Source organism: Macaca thibetana, chromosome 11, assembly GCF_024542745.1.
Source record: "Macaca thibetana thibetana isolate TM-01 chromosome 11, ASM2454274v1, whole genome shotgun sequence".
NCBI lineage: Eukaryota > Metazoa > Chordata > Mammalia > Primates > Cercopithecidae > Macaca > Macaca thibetana.
Genome location: NC_065588.1, coordinates 21,090,403 through 21,110,325, shown reverse-complemented (window position 1 = coordinate 21,110,325; position 19,923 = coordinate 21,090,403). Strand labels below are relative to the sequence as shown.

The window sequence follows — 19,923 nt, the reverse complement described above, 5'->3', positions numbered from 1 at the left end:
AGGTAGTCTATAAGAAACTCACTTTAAATATGAAGACATACAGATTAAAAGTAATTAGACTGACGAAGACATACACTGATAACATTAATCAAAAGAAAGTGGGAGTACCTATTTTAATTTCAAACAGAGCAGACTTCAAAGCAAGGAAATTAATGAAGGATAAAAAAGTCTTTACATAATAACAAAGGAATCAGTTATCCAATTATCCTTTTACAAAACAGAACAATACTTAACATGTAAGCATGTAAAAATGGAGTGTCTAAATATGTGAGGGGAAAATGATAGAGCTGCAAAGAGAAATACAGTAAGTCTTCACTTAACGTTGTCTACAGGTTCTTGGAAATTATAATTTTGAGTAAAATTATGTATTGTATAATGAAACCAATTTCACTATAGATAACTGGTATAAACAATAGTTACTATGGTACATAGCACATTGTTTTGCTTAAAATCAGTTTCTAAGAACCTATGGACAATCTTAAGTGGATACTTAATGTAAACAAACCCACAATTATGTTGGAGACTTCAACATGCCTCTATCAGAAAAGGTCAGATTCACCAGGCAAAATTTGATCAGACATAGTTGAAAACTCAACAACACTATCAATCAACAGTATAACAGATGTAACCTACTACATCAAACAGCAACAGACTACAAAGTCTTCCCAAGCTCGTATAGAATATTCACCAAGATAGACCACATTCTGGGCTATAAAAGATATCTTAAGAAATTTAAGGCCAGGTGTGGTGGCTCAGGCCTGTAATTCCAGCACTTTGGGAGGTCAAGGCAATCAGATCACTTGAGGTCAAGAATTTGACACCAGACTGATCAACATGGTGAACAACATGGTGAAACCCCGTCTCTACAAAAATACAAAAAAAAAAGGCTGGGTGCAGTGCCTCACGCCTGTAATCCCAGCACTTTGGGAGGCTGAGGTGGGTGGATCACGAGGTCAAGAGATTGAGACTATCCTGGTCAACATGGTGAAACCCCATCTCTACTAAAAATACAAAAATTAGCTGGGTGTGGGGGCACGTGCCTATAATCCCAGCTACTCAGGAGACTGAAGTAGGAGAATCGCTTGAACCCAGGAGGTTGAGGTTGCAGTGAACTGAGATTGCACTCCAACCTGGGCGACAACAGTGAAACTCTGTCTAAAAAAGAAAAGAAAAAATACGAAAAAAAAAAAAAATTAGCCAGGCGCGATAGCACACACCTATGATCCCTGCTACTTAGAAGGCCAAGGTACGAGAATCGTTTGAACCCAGAAAGCAGAGGTTGCAGTGAGCGAGATCATACCACTGTACTCCAGCCTTGGTAACAGAGCAACACTGTCTCAAAAAAAAAAAAAAAAAAAAAAATAAATAAATAAATAAAAATAAAAGAAATTTGAAAGAATGAAAATCATGCAATATCTGTCCTTAAACCACAGTGGAATTAAACTAGAAGTCAATAGCAAAAAGATCATTGGAAAGTCCCAAAATCTGTGAAGATTAAGCAATACACTTCTAAGAAACATATGAGTCAAGATGAAATCTCATGAGAAATTTAAAAATAGTTTGAATTAAGTGAAAATAAAATTATAACATCCAATATTATGGATGCAGTAAAAGCAGGCTTAGAGATGAATGAAGAATATCTTAAATCAATCATTTAATCTTTTACCTTAGCAAACTAGAAAAAGAAGAGCAAATTGAATCCAAAGTAATACGAAGATAATAAATAGTAAAAGTAGGGTACAGTGAAGTTTAAAACGGGACATGAAGAGAGAAAATCAACAAAAACAAAAGCTGTTTCTCTGAAAAATGTTAGTAAAATTGATGAGTCCCTTGCCAGGCTAATTTAGATAAAAAGGAGGACACAATTTACTAATATCAGAAATCAAAGATGGAACATCACTGTAGACCCCACTGACCTTAAAAAGACCCAAAGGTAATATCACAAACAACACCATGTCCCCAATTTTAATAACCTGAAAGAAATGGACCAATTCCTTGAAAGATACAATCTACCTAAATTCACACAAGAAGAAATAGATCATCTGAATAGGTCTACATCTGTCAAAGAAATGAATCGATAATAACTTTCTAAAGCAGAAAACACCAAACCAAGATGGGTTCATGGGTGAATTCTATAAAACACTTAAGTAAGAATTTATACCAATTCATTACAATTTCCTACAATAATAGAAGCAGCAGGAATAGTTCCTGTCTCCTATGAGGTCAGCATCATCCTAATACCCAAAGCACACAAACATTACAAGAAAAGAAAACTACAGAGCAATACATCTCACAAATATAGCTGCAGAAGTTCTCAAAAATAGCTAATTGAATTTGATGTTGCATTAACAAATTAGGCGCCACAGCCAAGTGGAATGTATTTCAGGTTTACAAGACTGGTTCAACATTCAAAAATCAATTATATAATTTATTATATTAACAGGCTAAAGAAGAAAAAAATCACATGATCACATCAATAGATGCAGAAAATGCATTTGACAAAATCAAGTATCCATTTGTGAACAAAAACTTTCATTAAATTAGGAATAGAGGAGAATTTTATCAACCTGATTAAAAACAAATACACCAAAAATTGTACACATTTTTTACTTGATGGTGAAGAACTCAGAGCATTCCTGATAATGTTGGAACAAGCCAAGAATGTCCCTTTTCACCACTGATTTTCAACATGGTACACAGAAAGTCCATGTGATTAAAAAAAAAAAGTGAAAAGGGAATGATATGTATACAGATTGAAGGGAAGGAATGAAACTACCTTTGTTTGCACATTTATATGTAGAAAATCTCAAATAATAGACAAAAACACCACTGGAACTAATAAGCAATTATAATAAGGTTGTAGAATATAAGATTAATATGCCAAAGTGAAAAGTTTTCCTATAAATCGGCAATAAACAAGTAGAATTTGAAATTAAAAACACATTAGTATTTACATTAGCACTCCCAAAAATGAAACATTGGGTATAAATTTAGCAAAATATATACAAAGGGTATAGGCAGAAAACTATACAACTCTGATGAAAGAAGCCAAAGAAGTATTAAAAATGAAGTGATATTCCATGTTCATTTACAGTATCGGAAGACTCAATATTGTCAAGATGTCAGTTTGCCCCAACTTGATACACAGATTCAGTGCAACCCCAATCAAAATCTCTATAAGTTATTTTTTGGATATTGACAAACTAATTCTAAAGTTTATGTGAAGAGGCAAAAGATGCTAAATAGCCAAGACAATACTTAAGTAGAAGAACAAAATAATAGGACTGATACTACCTGACCTCGACTTACTATGAAGCTACAGCAACCAAGACAGTGTGACTTTGGTAATACAAATAGGTAAGTGGAAAGAATAAATAGCCAAGAAATAGACCCACTTAAATACAGTCGATGGATCTTTAGAAAAAAATGAAGGCATTACAATGGAGAAAATACCGTATTTTCAACAAATGGTGCTGAAACAACTAGATATCCACATGTAAAATAATGAATTTAGGCTGCACAAAAATTAACCCAAAATGAATCACAAACTAAAATGTAAAATGCAAAACTATAAAACTCCTAGGAGGTAACACAGGAGAAAGCAACCTAGGATTTGGCTGTGGCTTTTCAGATGCAACAGCAAAAGCACAATCCATGAAAGAACTTATTGATAAGGAGGACTTCATTAAAATTTAAAACTTCTGAATAGAACAGTTATCCAGTCATATATCTCAAGTTTGCAAGACTAGTTTAACATTCACAAATCATTTATATAATTCATTATATTAATAGACTAACTAAGAAAAATAATCACAAGATTACATCAATAGGAGGCTAAGGTGAGAGGATCGCCTGAACCCAGGAGTTCAAGGCTACAGTGAGCTAAGAAGGTGCCACTGCACTCCTGTTTGGGCAACAGAGCAAGATCCATCTCCAAAAACAAAAAACAAACCAAAAAAAAATTCTGAATCACAAACTAAAATGTAAAATGCAAAACTATAAAACTCCTAGGAGGTAACACAGGAGAAAGCAACCTAGGATTTGGCTGTGGCTTTTCAGATGCAACAGCAAAAGCACAATCTGAGAAAGTAAGAGACACTGTCAAAAGAATAAGATGAAAATCAGAGGCCACAGACTGAGAGAAAATATTTTCAAAAGGCATATTCAATAACTGTTTTCAAAAATATTAGGAACTCTCAAAATTCAACAATTAAACAGTTAACAAGTAGGCCAAAGACTTTAACACATACCTCCCCCCAAAAATATAGAGGTGCCAAATAAGCATATAAGAAGATGCTTCACATCTTATGTCATCAAGGAAATGCAAATTTAAACAACAATGAGATGCCACTACATACCTATTAGAATGACCAAAATCCAGAACCCGAAACATGAGATGTGTATAAGGAAGTGGAGCAACAGAAACTGTCATTCATTGTTGGTGCAAATGTAAAATGATACAGCCACTTTTGAAGCCAGTCTGACAGTTTCTTATAAAACTACACTTATTTTTACTGTATGATCAAGTAATTGCACTTTGGTGTTGACACAAAGAATTTGAAACCTGTATCTACACAAAAATGGGCACACGAATGTCTTTTATTATTAACTTTTATTTATAATTTCCCAAACCTGGAGGCAATCAAGATGTCCTTCAGTAGGCAAATGTATAAACTGTGGTGTATCGAGACAATCAATTATTGTTCAGTGCTAAAAAGAAATAACCTATCAAGCAATACAAACGACTAGAGGAAACTTAAGTGCATATTACTGAGTTAAATAAGCTACTCTGAAAAGGCTACAGAATGTATAATTCCAACTATATGATTTGAAACAGACAAAATTATGGAAATAGTAAAAAGACTATTGATTCCAGGGATCCAGGGATTAGTGGGAAAGGGGGGATGAACAGGCAGAATACAGAGGATTTTTAAGGCAGCAAAACTACTTTTTATGATAGTGGAGTGGTGGATATGTATCATTTTACATTCATCCAAACCTATAGAAAGTTCAACGCTAAATGTGAAACCTGGTGTAAACTGTGGATCCTGAGTGATAAAGATGTGTCAATCTGTTGTTTCAATTGTAACAAATGTACCATCCTGATGGGAGATATTGATAATGCGGAAGGCTATGCATGTATGGGAGCAGGCAAGATATAGGAAATCTCTGTGCTTTCTCCTCAGTTTTACTGTGATTCTGAAACTATTCTAAAAAGTAAAATCTATAAAGAATAATAAGATAATCATTTAACTTTCAGTGTATTAACTGGCAAATGAACTGCCCTTTTTTAAAATTTCACTTTTCATTTCCTTTTACTTTTACCTAAACCTTCACTGAAGAAAAAAGAACTAGTACAGCTTTTAAAACAATGTTTCAGTGGTCTTTTCATACTGAAACTAACGTAACTAAAGTAACGCCATCTCAAAATGTTATGTTGATGCTTGGACTTGGTGATTATTGCTTTGGGGAGATTCTGGGGAGCATCTTGCCAATTGTCCTTAAAATGAATTATGATTTCAATTAAAATAAATATTTTCTTAAAGTAAATTTATTAAGTTTTGCTTTGTTATTTCTTTCCATACTTTTATAAATAGAAATAAAATCTTCCAGTCGGGCACGGTGGCTCATGACTGTAATCCCAGCACACTGGGAGGCTGAGGTCGACGGATCACCCGAGGTCAGGAGTTTGAGACCAGCCTGGCCAACATGGCGAAACCCCATCTAGTAGAGATACAAAATAATTAGCCCGTGTGGTGGCAGGCGCCTGTAATCCCAGCTGCTCAGGAGGCTGAGGCAAGAGAATTGCTTGAACCCAGGAGTCAGAGGTTGCAGTGAGCTGAGATTTCGCCACTGCACTCCAGCCTGGGTGACGGAGTGGGGCTCCGTCTCAAAAAAAAAAAAAGGATGGAAGGAAGGAAGGAAAGAAGGAAGGAAGGAAGGAAGGAAGGAAGGAAGGAAGGAAGGAAGGAAGGAAGGAAAGGGAGGCGGGGGAGGGAAGGGAAGGCGGGAGGAAATAAATCTCCCATTTAGGGAAAGATTTTCTATAATTATTTTAAATTTAAGAGAATGTTTGTGGGCTGGTGAATACTGCTTTACTATAATTCCAGAAAAAGCTGGATCATTACTTGTTGGGGATGTTAGACAGTGAACATACACGTTAAGTAGAAGAAAGTTCTTCTAGTACATTTGATCTAGGGAGTTTTCACCAGAGATCTAACCTGAACTAAGAAACATTCCCCACTTTACATAAATAATTGCATATTACACACACATTTTTCATGTAATGCTTCCTTTTTTCACATAATATATTTGTGAATATATCAATATATTGTGAATTGGCTTCCATATTAGTAAGTAAAAAGATTTTTCCTTTTTTGAAGAACTCAGAATATTCATTTGCCTGCATGCACATTATTAATTTAATTGATATCTTCTTGATTGGTTCTTACTTTGTTTTCAGTATTTTGGGAGTATAGATATCTGTAGGATAAATTCCTAGAAGTATTGCTGCTGGCTCAAAGTTACATACTTTGCCAACACAGTCTTCAAGCAACATTTCTTATTTTTGACAATCTGTGTGATTTTTAATTATAATTCTTTTATTATCAAGATGATGTTCATGTTCCTATTCATTGATAACAGAACTGCAATGATAACATAATTGATAATAACAGAACTGCAATGTTTTTATGTTTCATAACCACTAGTGACTTCTTTGAAAAATGTTTCATGATTTTTTTGTCTTTATATTTTATAGCAATTTTAGTTTTACCAGAAAACTGTATAGAAAGTATGGAGATCTCCCTGTCCAACATGTACACAGTTTCTCCTATCATTAATGTCTTGTATTAGTATAGCACATTTGTTACAATGGATGAAAAAATATTGATACATTGTTAAATGCATATTTTACATTAGAGTTCACTTTTTATGTTGTAAAGTTCTACGGGTTTGGCAAATGCAAAATGTCATGATCCAATATTACAATATCATATAGAATAGTTTCACTGCCCCAAAAATCTCTTGTGTTAGGCCTACTCATCCCTGCCTTCTCCACACTGAGCCCCAAGAAACTACTGATTTTTGTTGCCCATTGTTTTGTCTTTTCTACAAGATCACATGGTTAAAATTATACAATCTGAAGCTTTTTTTTAATTTAGCTATATGAGTTTAAGTTTCACTTTTTGCTTTTTATAGGCTGATAGCTCATTTCTTTTTATTGATTGATGTCGTTTGGATTTGTGTCCCTGCCCAAATTCCATGTTATATTGGAGGAGGGGCCTGGTGGGAGGTGATTGAATCATGGGGGTGGATTTCCCATTTGCTCTTCTCATGATGGAGAGTGAGTTCTCACCAGATCTGATGGTTTAGAAGTGTGTATCCCTTTCCATTGCACACTTTTCTCTCCTCTGTTGTAATGAGAAGACATGACTTGCTTCCCCCTTCCACCATGACTGTTAGTTTTCTGAGGCAGACTAATAGAGAATATTGGTACTGGGAGTGGGGCACTGCTGTAAGGATACGTGAAAATGTGGAGGCGACTTTGGAACTGAGTAACGAGCAGAGGTTGAAACAGTTAGGAGTGCTCAGAAAAAGACAGAAGATGTGGGAAAGATTGGAACTTCCTAGAGACTGTTGAATGGTTCTGACCAAAATGTTACTAGTGATATGGACAATGAAGTTCAGGATTGTCTCAGATGGAGATGAGGAACTTATGGGGAACTGGAGTAAAGGTCACTCTTGCCATGATTTAGCTAAGAGACTGGTGGCATTTTGTCCCTGCTCTAGAGATGTGCGGAACTTTCAACTTGAGAGAGATGATTTAGGGTATCTGGTGGAAGAAATGTCTAAGCAGCAAAGCATTCAAGATGTGACCTGGCTGTTTCTGAAAGTGTTTACTCATATGCATGAACAAGGAGATTATCTGAAATTGGAACTTATATTTAAAAGAGAAGCAGAGCATAAAAGTTTAGAAAATATGCAACCCAGCCATGTGGTAGAAAAACACAAACTTATTTTCTGAGGATAAAATCAAGCCTGCTGTAGAAATTTGCATAAGTAAAGAGGATCCAAATGTTAATAGCCAAGACAGTGGGGAAAATATCTCCAGAACATTTTAGACACCTTCATGGAGGCCCCTCCCATCACCAGCCTGGAGGCCTAGGAGGGTTAAATGGTTTTGTGGGTCAGGCCCAGGGCCCTGCTGCCCTGTGCAACCTTGGGAAATGGCACCTTATTTCCCACTGACTACAGCTCCAGCCATGGCTAAGAGGAGTCAAGGTACAGCTTGGGCCATGACTTCAGAGGATGCAAGACCCAAGTTTTGGTGCCTTTCACATGGTGTTGGGCTTATGAGTGTGCAGAAAGCACGAGTTGAGGTTTGGGAACCTATTCCTAGATTTCCTAGATTTCAGAGTATGTATCAAAATGCCTGGCCAACGTGATGAGACCCCATCTCTATTAAAAACATGAAAATTAGTCAGGTGTGGTGGTGCATGCCTGTGGTCCCAGCTACTCAGGAGATTGAGGCACAGTAATTGCTTGAACCTGGGAAGTCATGGTTACAGTAAGCTGAGATTGTGCCACTGCACTTTAGCCTGGGCATCAGAGCAAGACACTGTCTCAAAAAAAAAATGCCTGGATGTCCAGGCAGGAGTCTGCTGCAGGGGTGGAACATTCATGAAGAACCTATACTAGGGCAGTACAGAGAGAAAATTTGGGGTTGGACCTCCCACACAGAGTCCCCACTGAGGCACTACCTAGTGGAGCTATGAGAAGAGAACCACTGTCCTCCAGACTCCAGAATGGTAGATCCACCAACAGCTTGCACTGTGTGCCTGGAAAATCTGCAGGCACTCAGCACCAGCCAGTGAAAGCAGCCATGGGGACTGTACCTGCAGGGCCACAGGAGTGGAGCTGCCCAAAGCCTGGGGCACAAATCTCTTGCATCAGTGTGCCCTAGATGTGCAACATGGAGTCAAAGGAGATCATTTTGGATCTTTAAGATTTAATGACTGCCCTGTTGGGTTTTGAACTTGCATGGGGCTTGTAACCCCTTTGTTTTGGCCAATTTCTCCCTTTTGGAATAAGAGTATTTACCAAATGCCTGTACCCCCATTATATCTTGGAAGTAACTAAATTTTTTTTTTTTTTAGACAGAGTCTTGTTCTGTAGCCCAGACTGGACTGCACTGGCGTGATCTCAGCTCACTGCAAGCTTCACCTGCTGGTTTCATGCCATTCTCCTGCTTCAGCCTCCCGAGTAGCTGGGACTACAGGTGCCCACTACCATGCCAGGCTAATTTTTTGGTATTTTTAGTAGAGATGGGCTTTCACCGTGTTAACCAGAATCGTCTAAATCTCCTGACCTTGTGATCCACCCGTCTTGGCCTCCCAAAGTGCTGGGATTACAGGTGTGAGCCACCGTGCCTGGCCGGAAGTAACTAACTTTTTAAAATTTAATAGACTCATAGGTGGAAGGGACCTTGTCTCAGAAGAGACTTTGGACTGTCGGCTTTTGAGTTAATGCTGAAATGGGTTAAGACACAGGGATTGTTGAGAAGGATAACTGTATTTTGCAATGTGAGAAGAACATGAGATTTGGGAACGACCAGGGGTTGAATGGTATGGTTTGGGTTTGTGTCTCTGCCCAAATTTCATGTTGAATTGGAGAAGGAACCTGGTGTGAGGTGACTGGATCTTGTGGGTGGATTTCTCGCTTTCTGTTCTCAAGACAGTGAGTGAGTTCTCATGAGGTCTGATGGTTTAGAAGTGTGTGGCACTTCCCCCTTTGCTCTCTCCCGTCACTAGGAGAAGACATGCCTTGCTTCCTTTTAGGCTTCTGCCATGATTGTGAGTTTTCTGAGGCCTCCCAGTCATGCTTCTTGTTAAGTCTGTGGAACTGTGAGTTAATAAACTTCTTTTCTTCATGAATTACCCAGTCTCAGGTAGCTCTTCATAGCAGTGTGAGAATAGACTAATACATTGATTACTAATATTCCACTATATGAATGTAACAGTTTAGTTATCCATTTATCTACTGAAGGACATCTTCAATGCTTCCACTTTTTTATATTCGGGTACAGGTTTTTGTGTGGACATGTCTCCAACTAATTTATGTAAATATCTGGGAGTACGATTGCTTAATCATACAATAACTCTATTTGCTTTGTAAGAAAATTTCACTCTGTCTTCCAACACTCCAGTACCATTTTACATGACCTCCAGCAATGAAAGGAAGTTCCTGTTGTTTTCCATTCTTGCTAGCATTTGATGTTTGCATTGATTTTTTTTTTTTTTTTTTTTTTTTTTTTTTGAGATGGAGTCCTGCCTGCTCTGTCGCCCAGGCTGGGGTGTGCAGTTGGTGATCTCAGCTCACTGCCACCTCCACCTCCCAGGTTCAAGCAATTGTCCTACCTCAGCCTCCCAAATAACTAGGATTACAGGCATGTACCAGAATGCCCGGCTAATTTTTTTTGTATTTTTACTAGAGATAAGGTTTCACCATGTTAGTCAGGCTGGTCTCAAACTCCTGGTCTCAAGTGATCTGCCTGCCTCAGCCTCTCAAAGTGCTAGGCTTACAGTTGTGAGGCACTGCACCCAGCCTGTTTTTGTAGATTTTTAAGAGATCCTTATATACATAGGACATTTGGCTGTGTCTGTGTCTGAATTACAAACTCTTCTAATTTACCCCTGCTGTTGAACTTTGCTTAAAATACATTGTGTGATGCAGATTTTAAAATATTTTATTATCTGTTCTTGTTCTTTCTTCTTTTTTAAATAAGCATAGTCACTTACAGGTAGTTTTGTTTCTTCACCCTCCTGTCACTCTCCATCCACAAGTAGGCTCCAGTGTCTATTGTTCCCTACTTTGGGTCCATATGTACTTAATGTTTAGCTCCCACTTACAAGGGACAACATGCGATATTTGGTTTTCTTTTTTTTTCTTTTTTTGTGACGGAGTCTTGCTCTGTCGCCCAGGCGGGAGTGCAGTGGCGCGACCTCAGCTCACTGCAAGCTCCACTTCCCGGGTTCATGTCATTCTCCTGCCTCAGCCTCCCGAGTAGCTGGGACTACAGGCACCCACCACCACGCCCAGCTAACTTTTTGTATTTTTTAGTAGAGACGGGGTTTCACCGTGTTAGCCAGGATGGTCTGGATCTCCTGACCTCGTGATCCGCCCACCCTCAGCCTCCCAAAGAGCTGGGATTACAGGTGTGAGCCACTGTGCCTGGCCACGATATTTGGTTTTCTCTTCATGCATTAGTTCACTTAGGTTTCAACATCACTGATTATTAGAGATTTACAAACCAAAACTACAATCAGATACCATCCCACACCAGTCAGAATGGCTGTTTTTAAGGGGTCAAAAAAATATATACTGAAGACGTAGTGGAGAAAAGGGGATGCTTATACACTGCTGGTGGGACTATAAATTAGTTCTGTCATTGTAGAAAGCAGTCTGACGATTTCTCAAAGAACATAAAACAGAATTACCATTCAACCCATCAATCCTATTATTGGGTATATATACAAAGCAATGTAAATCCTTTCATCATTATTTTTCTATTATACGTTGAAGCATTTGGGTCATACTTACAAACACATTTATTCTTCCTAGATAGTTAAAAGAAATTCTACTATGAGTAGTTCTAATACTTACAGTTTCAGGAATCAAATTTATATATTGGGTCAGTACATAGATTACACATTAATGTTTCTATAAGAGGTAAGGTACAATTGCAGCAGCTTTTTTTTTCTTCCAGATAATCTAGTTATTTTAATGTCACTTGCAGGATACTTCTGCCTATGAATAGAAGAGTATTGAAACTTTTTTTTTCCATTTTTTCCCTCAATTACCATATAACCAGAGCTGCAGCTGGTCATTCTGTGTCTTCCTGGAGAAGCCAGTGGGAGAGATCTTTGTAATCAAAAGAGATTCAAATACAAATCCTAGCTGTATTTCTTTTACTTGTGCAATTTTGGACAAGTTGCTCATTATTCTTGAATCTTGTTTTCTTCATATTTAAGGAAAAAGGAGAAATATATACATTTCCTACAGTTTCTATGAGTATTAAAATGAGATACCAGAATGCTTGATACAATAGTGAATACAAAGTAATGGTTCACTAAATGGTAGCTGTCATTATTAATATTATGATCACACTAAAAATGCTGTATCTTAGACATTAACATAGAAAAAAATCTATTAATGAATGTGTTTATGACAACTTACCCAAAAAATACGGAATTATATATCCTACAAGCCCCTCGTGCTCCACAGCTGGTGGTGGACCACTTCATACATGTTTTATCAATCAGAGCCCCAAAATATATTGGAGCTAGAATTCCTCCTGCAACATGAGATAAAAAGATATCAATCCAAGTGAAAGGTTTCAAATGTAACTGGGTGATTGTCTACACTGATACATTTTGGATTAATACAAGTTTAAAGTTTTGGAAAATTATTCCATTGTTTTGGCCTCCATCCACCCAAGAATCAAAATTATTAGAAATCGCAAAGGCTTAAATCATATGGTAATGTCACAAATGTATTTGATCTACTCTTCTCTCCCTATATACAGAGGGAAGAAAGAGTATTATACACCTGTATACTCTGTTCTTCCTACAATACAAATTAACTGAGCCGGATTGGTAAAAAGGGGAATGTTGTTAGTAAAACATGAAAGTTATGTTGGTTCATATGGAATTTTTCTTAGGCAAGAGTGGCTGGATTACTGAGAGTTAAATTATAACTTTATAAGAAAAGGAAAAGCTCTCACCTCAACTGCTGTAAAGGCAGGAGATTTTAATACTATTTTAAGATAATTAAAAAGTAAATGCTTACACGGGGATTCCCTCCCCAGAGAAGTTCAGGCCCAGCTTCAAACAGTGCTCAGCTATTGGCCAATTTCACTTCTTTCTGGGCTCAGAGCCCAATTCTCTCTTTCTTACTGCTATTAGAGCCCACGATCAAGCATTTTCTCTCCATCGATTTCATGCACTTTTTAATATCTCCTAAAGCAGGCTAGGCTGCAGGTTAGGGTCTCTGTTGCTAAATTTTGTTTCTGTCAGTGGTCTTTAGTGCACAACATTTTCAGTGGTCTGTCCAAAGTCAATTTTTTATCTGTAGTGCCTGATTTCGATGAATGTGCAGCATTCCAGGGATACATATGTTATTTATAGGAGAAGTATAAATTCTGAGATTAACTCCTAGTTTTAAGAATAGGTAATTTGTTCAAAATTTTGAAGGCCATCATAGTAGAGAGCTATCGTTCAGATGGCAGAAATGAAGCATACAACATTTCACTTTGTTCTTTTTCTGTTTTGTGATTCATACTTTTCAGATTTTGTTTTGTCACAAAAAATGACAGTGATTTATACATGAATGTTTCACCGATTCTTTTTACGTTTAATCATTCTCAATTTTCTGAGACTGAGAAATAGTAGAATCACAACGGAATGTTGTCTGAGGCCAATGCATCTGAAGCAAACTGGTCCTGAAATAATGGGTTAAAAATTTGCAGATTTCAAAAAATCACAGCGACCCTTTGAAAAATAAAGATGCCAACAATTTATTTTCTTCATGTTATGCCACTGGTTTAAACAAACTTTATGAAGTAAATGTTTTAAGTAACAAACTTTGTCTTATTAGAATTGTAAATCTTCTGATAATCTGTTTTCTAAATATCTCTTTTAGGTTAATACACTATATAGGTCTTCTACCATTTACACATATATCATATTTAAGACAACTGTTCATGAATTGGAAGTTTGCTACTAAGTGTGGATGTTTTCCACAGAAGCATTTAGGGTCCATTGTACCATATATTGGACATAACAAAATTGGATGTTCACAATTAGAATGGCAAAATTCATTTTTTTCTATGTTATGTTGCTAAAACAATTTCTTCTATTGTCATAATCTCATTTCAACATATCAGAAGGAGTCCTAACTACCCAGATGCTGTTTTCAGCCTCTGTGGCCCAGGTTCTAGGAGCGAGATATCTTCTCTGAATGTGGAGGTAGAGAACTGCCAAGATTACAGAGGCTGGAAGATTAAGGACCCAGAAAGGGAATGCTGGGATAGAGCCAATGGAACCCTGCAGCATCTTCATCTTCTCTCTCCTATTCCTTTTATATTTCCTTTTACCTTTCTGGATCTGTGACTTTCCCACCAAATACACTTCATGTACAACTTCTTCACGGTAATTTGCCCACAGAGTTATACTTTTTCCCTTGCTTGCAAGGGTCCCAGAAACTGACCCCTCCCACTTCCTTTTCCTTCTGCCATCTGTGGTTACTTACAGGCCATAATCAGTCCTCTGCACCAATCCCTAGATGAATGATGCCCTTTTCCTACTTCCCAGGAATAAGCACATAATGTTTACAATTCTTACAAAGGAGCAACTCACAGAGGTTAGACTAGACATTATTTAACAACAAGTATCTGTGCAGTAAAAAAGGCAAATGGCAATAAGGGATAAAGGGTCATTTCCTAAATCTTTTCTCATCACTTTTGAATATTTAGAAATAGGCCTTCAGCCTCTGGAGTCTACAATCCTACCCTTTGCCACCATAAACCACAATTTTCTGAGCTTTCTTTTATTCAGGACATTCTCTTAATCCAACATGCCTAGTTCTAGAGTATGAATTCTCATTCCCTTTTGCATTAACTCCTGCTAATGGTTAGCTGTCCAGCCGTACAGGACCAGGCAGTGGGAAATGGCACAGTTAATGTCACCTTCTGTTGTTTTAGACAACCTCAGCCTGACCAGATTCCCAGAGCTCCCAAGCTACTTTAGGGCTGTCCTAAGTAATGTCTCCATTTGGAAGGAAGGTCCTCCACTCTGCCTATACCTGGGAGAAATATTCTTATTTTTCTGAAAGAAGGAAAGCCTCAGAGACCACCTATCTTTCTGTTTCTGTTAGAAAGAGTATAATATAAACATGATGATTCCTTGCTCTTAACAGATAGACTCTAACTAGAATTAACAATCAAATTATCTTTTAGGTCACTCAATTTTCCTGTTCCTTTTTATTTTCATTTATCATAACATAGAAATGATTCTTACTTACTCCTTTTTATACAGTCTTAGAGTGGAAAATTAATTGCATTCAGTCTTTAAGACTTAACATTAATATTTATATGTTAAAATGTGTAATCTATATATTTGTCATACCTAGTGTTCTTATAACCATTGAATGAAAACCCATTGCAAGTGCTTTCAATTCAGGTTGAACAATCCTGAAATATGATAAAGGCAAAGAAATAATACATGTCATTAAAAAATCAAACTGAGTTAATATCAAAACATTCATCACTATCGTTCCTCTCCCTGGTAGAATGAATACTCTTAAGTGAATTTCCCACATTATATAAAGTTACATTTTCAACTGTTTTAAAAGGTAAACACCTGGGTGACAATAATTTCCTTATTTCTTCAATGCTTTATGATTTCAAGACAGTTTAACAAATATGTTCACACTTGATCCCTATGAAAATACTATAAGAAAGTGGTCAGAATAGACTTTATCATGCTGATGAAGAAAATGATTCTGTGTGGACTCTTTAGTCAAGGTAGCTCATATTAAAAGATTATATACTTTTATCCAGGAGTAATTCTTAGGAGACCTCTTTTTACCACCTTACTTCTGTCATCAATGTTAACAGAATAGCTTACTAATATGATTTGTAAATTACACTATACTACCAGAAGGGTCAAAAAACTTTTCTGTGTTGTAGCATCTAATGTATTTAACTGTCATATTAAAGATACAGAGCATATTTGTATCCTCACTTGGAAATTCACTCACTCTTACATTTCTACAATTCCATTTTTCTGTGTTCAATAAACTGATGATGCTACCATCCCTGCGATAACTTAGTACCTACTAAGTGAAATGAAATTATCTTTCATTAGTAAAGGAGGTGGGTTGGGATGAGGGGGATGACTGTGGCTCAAATAACCAACTTTTACTGAAATATTGAATTAACTGATAAAAAGGGTGTTTTTTTCCTCAAAGTGTTGGATGGTTTTTTTCAGAGAGCTGAGTAACCGCCATCAATCAAGAAACATTCACTAAGCACCTATTAAAAGATACCATGCTAGTTAATATTCCTGAAAGTAAATAGAGAAATTATGCTTTATCTCATCCAAGTGACTTGTAGTAGTGTATCACTTAATCTCTCTTGGCCTCAGTTTCCTTGTTTGCTAAGTAGGCATGATAATGCTTATCTCATATGTTATAAGAATCCAATACAATGAACTAGCACTCTAAACCTCAGTTTCATGTACACATATTTGCCTCTATACCTTGCCAGAGAGCTGCCTTTTATTGAGATTCTGAAAAGAATTCAATAGAGCTTATAAAATTTTAAAAGACAAAAATTAAGTTAAACCTAATACATTAAAAGTTAAACAGAATAGTTATACATTAGGAGAGACAATAAATGGAAAGTGTGTTTTGGCGCGGCTTTGACATAGGACAGCAGCACTTTGTTAGCACAACTGAGGGCACAAAATTACACTGAGGACAATGAATCTGACATGGGTTGGCTCTGTGTCCCCATCCAAATCTCATCTTGAATTTTACTCACATAATACCCATGTGTTGTGGGAGGGATCCGGTGGGAGATAATTGAATCATAGGGGCAGGTCTTTTTTGTGCTGTTCTCATGATAATGAGTAAGTCTCACGAGATCTGATGGCTTTATAAGTCAGAGTTTTCCTGCACAAACTCTCTTTGCCTGCTGCCATCCATGTATGATGTGGCTTGAGCCTCCTTGCCTTCCACCATGATTGTGAGGTTTCCCCAGCTACATGGAACTGTAAGTCAGATTAAGCCTCTTTCTTTTGTAAATTGCCCAGGCTCAGGTATGTCTTAATCAGCTGTGTAAAAACAAACTAATACAGTAAATTGGTACCAGCCGAGTGGGACGTTGCTAAAAAGATACCTGAAAATGTGGAAGTGACCTTAGAACTGGGTAACAGGCAGAGACTGGAACAGTTTGGAGGGCTCCAAAGAAGATAGGAAAATCTGGGAAAGTTTGGAACTTCCTAGAGACTTGTTGAATGGCTTTGGCTAAAAGCCTGATAATGATATGGACAATAAGGTCCAGGCTGAGGTGGTCTCAGATGGAGATAAGGAACTTGTTGGGAACTGGAGCAAAGATGACTCTTGTCATATTTTATTGAAGAGACTGGCAGTATTTTGCCCCTGCTCTAGAGATTTGTGGAACTTTGAACTTGAGGGAGATGATTTAGGGTATCTGTCAGAAAAAATTTCTAATCAGCAAAGCATTCAAGAGGTGACTTGGGAGCTGCTAAAGGCATTCAGTTTTATAAGGGAAGCAGAGCATAAACGTTTGGAAAATTTGCAGCCTGACAATGTGATAGAAAAAAAAGAAAAATCCATTTTCTGAAGATAAATTCAAGCCGCCTGCAGAAATTTGTATACCTAAGGAAGAGCTGAATGTTAATTCCCAAGACAATGGGGAAAATGTCTTTAGGGCATAGGAGAGGTTTTCACGGTAGCCCCTCCCATCAAAGGCCTGGAAGCCTAGAATAAATGGTTTCCTGAGCCAGGCCCAGGGTCCCTGTGCTATGTGCAGCCTAGTTACTTGGTGCCCTGCATCCCAGCTGCTCCAGCTATGGCTGAAAGGGACCAATGTAGAGCTCGGGCTGTGCCTTCACAGGGTGCAAGCCCCAAGCCTTGGCAGCTTCCACGTGGTGTTGAGCCTGTGGGTGCACAAAAGTCAATAATTGAGGTTTGGGAACCTCTGCCTAGATTTCAGAGGATGTGTGGAATGCCTGGATACCCAGGAAGAAGTTTGCTTCAGGGGCAAGGTGCTCATAGAGAACCTCTGTTAGGGCAGTGTGGAAGAAAAACGTGGGGTCAAAGCCCCCACATAGAGTCCTTACTGGGGCACTGCCTAGTGGAGCTGTGAGAAGACAGTCACCGTCCTCCAGACTCCAGAAGCTGTCAGTAGATCCACCAACAGCTTGCACCATTCACCTGGAAAAGCTGCCAACCCGAGAAGGCAGCCTGGAGGGAGGCTGTAACCTGCAAAGCCACAGGGATGGAGCTGCCCAAGACTACAGGAACCTACCTCTTGCATCAGCCTGACCCAGATGTGAGACATGGTGTCAAAGGAGATCATTTTGGAGCTTTTAAGTTTTGACTGCCCCATTGGATTTCAAATTTGCATAAGGCCTGTAGCCCCTTTGTTTTAACCAATTCCTCCCATTTGGAAAGGCTGTATTTACTGTATTTACCCAATGCCTGTACCCCCATTGTATCTAGGAAGTAACTATCTTGCTTTTGTTTTTACAGGCTCATGGGTGAAAGGAACTTGCCTTATCTCAGATGAGACTTTGGACTGTGGACTTTTGGGTTAATGCTGAAATGAGTTAAGACTCTGGGGGGCTGTTGGGAAAGAATGATTGGTATTGAAATGTGAGGACATGAGATTCGGAGGGGATAGGGGTGGAATGAAATGGTTTGACTCTGTGTCCCCATCCAAATCTCATCTTGAATTTTACTCACATAATTCCCACATGTTGTTGGAGGGACTCAGTGGGAGATAACTGAATCATGGGGGCAGGTCTTTCACATGCTGTTCTCATGATAGTGAATAAGTCTCATGAGATTTGATTGCTTTATAAGCTGGACTTTTCCTGCACAAGCTCCCTTTGCCTGCTGCCACCCATGTAAGATGTGACTTGCTCCTCCTTGCCTTCCACCATGATTGTGAGGTTTGCCCAGCCATGTGGATCTGTAAGTCCAATTAAACTTCTCTCTTTTATAAATTGCCTAGTCTCGGATATGTCTTTATCAGCAGCATAAAAACAAACAAATACAGAATCCATGCCTGCTATTTAGGAGGAAGTTTATTTCACAAAGAGATGGTCAGGAGGAAATCAGTAGAAAGGGGAGTTTAACTTATCTATTTAGTTATTACTCTCAAATATCAGATTTCTCAAAGGAGATTTTGGGAAGGGAGAGATTGCACTTCACCCCTGGTTGAGTTTTTTGACAATTGCCTGACATGTATTTTTCACTGTAATTGATTTTCAGAAGTTACACTTTGTCCTACACATGCAAGGTAAACTGATATTTGTTATTGAGCCTTATTTTCACCCATGGAAAGGGTTAGCATGCAGGAGACTTGGGGAACTTGCAGATAGGGAGGATATTTTCCTAAGGGTGGGCCTGAAATCTTCAACAGTTCAATGGAGATGATGAATGTGTGTGATACAGTAATATTAACATACAATAACAATCACACACACTTACCCCTACATTCACATGAATGCACACTCACACTTCTTGCCGCATGCTCATACTCATATCCTCACTTGCATGCATACACCCGTGTGTGGTTATCATGTAAGTTATTTATCACTGTAGTGTGACTCCTGCTTTACATATGATATTGAGCAGCTCTGTGTTTTGATGAATCTCTCACAGGATGAATTTATCACAAAAAGCACCCTAAGAAGTTAAATGTGCTATTTCATTTAATTATTTAATTTAAGAGATTTCATTTAAATTGTTCCTCTGTTGTTCTTTCTAATGACAATCAACCATCATGACCTGCTGTTTCTTGAGGTAATTTCCAGTTAGACCTAATGAAACCCTAACAATAGATAGCACAGGTAGGGAATGCTTGTTTTCCTGTTTGCAAAAGATTGAAGAAAAGTTCTAATTTATTGTGTATATGAGCCAAATCCTTTCTAGCTAAGCCACTAAAATGTAGTTTTTTTTAAAAAGTTCTAAAACATTACCCTCTTTGGGCCATTTAAATTGATGTTTTGTTTGTCATAAACTTACATCATGCCTCACATCCTATCACCAGCAGAATGTCAAGATTTTGAGATCCTCTCTGGGTACCAAGACTCTCATTCCACATGGTTT

The 19,923-nt window shown here is 37.8% G+C and overlaps 1 protein-coding gene across 4 annotated transcripts in view; it reads right to left on the bottom strand.

Moving 5' to 3' along the window:
* The window catches only part of LOC126930507 (solute carrier organic anion transporter family member 1B3), a 409,969-nt gene that overhangs the window by 321,916 nt on the left and 68,130 nt on the right, over positions 1-19,923 (bottom strand). The window contains exons 13-14 of one of the 4 annotated variants that reach the window (XM_050747601.1): positions 15,186-15,250; positions 12,238-12,355 (exon numbers count right to left, since the gene is read on the bottom strand). The exons of 1 other annotated variant lie outside the window; for it this stretch is intronic. In XM_050747601.1, the coding sequence (XP_050603558.1) occupies positions 12,238-12,355; positions 15,186-15,250 (183 nt within the window). Of the gene's footprint in view, positions 1-12,233; positions 12,356-15,185; positions 15,251-19,923 lie in introns of those variants that run through there. 2 more of the 4 variants (XM_050747603.1, XR_007717606.1) reach the window with 2 other exon arrangements.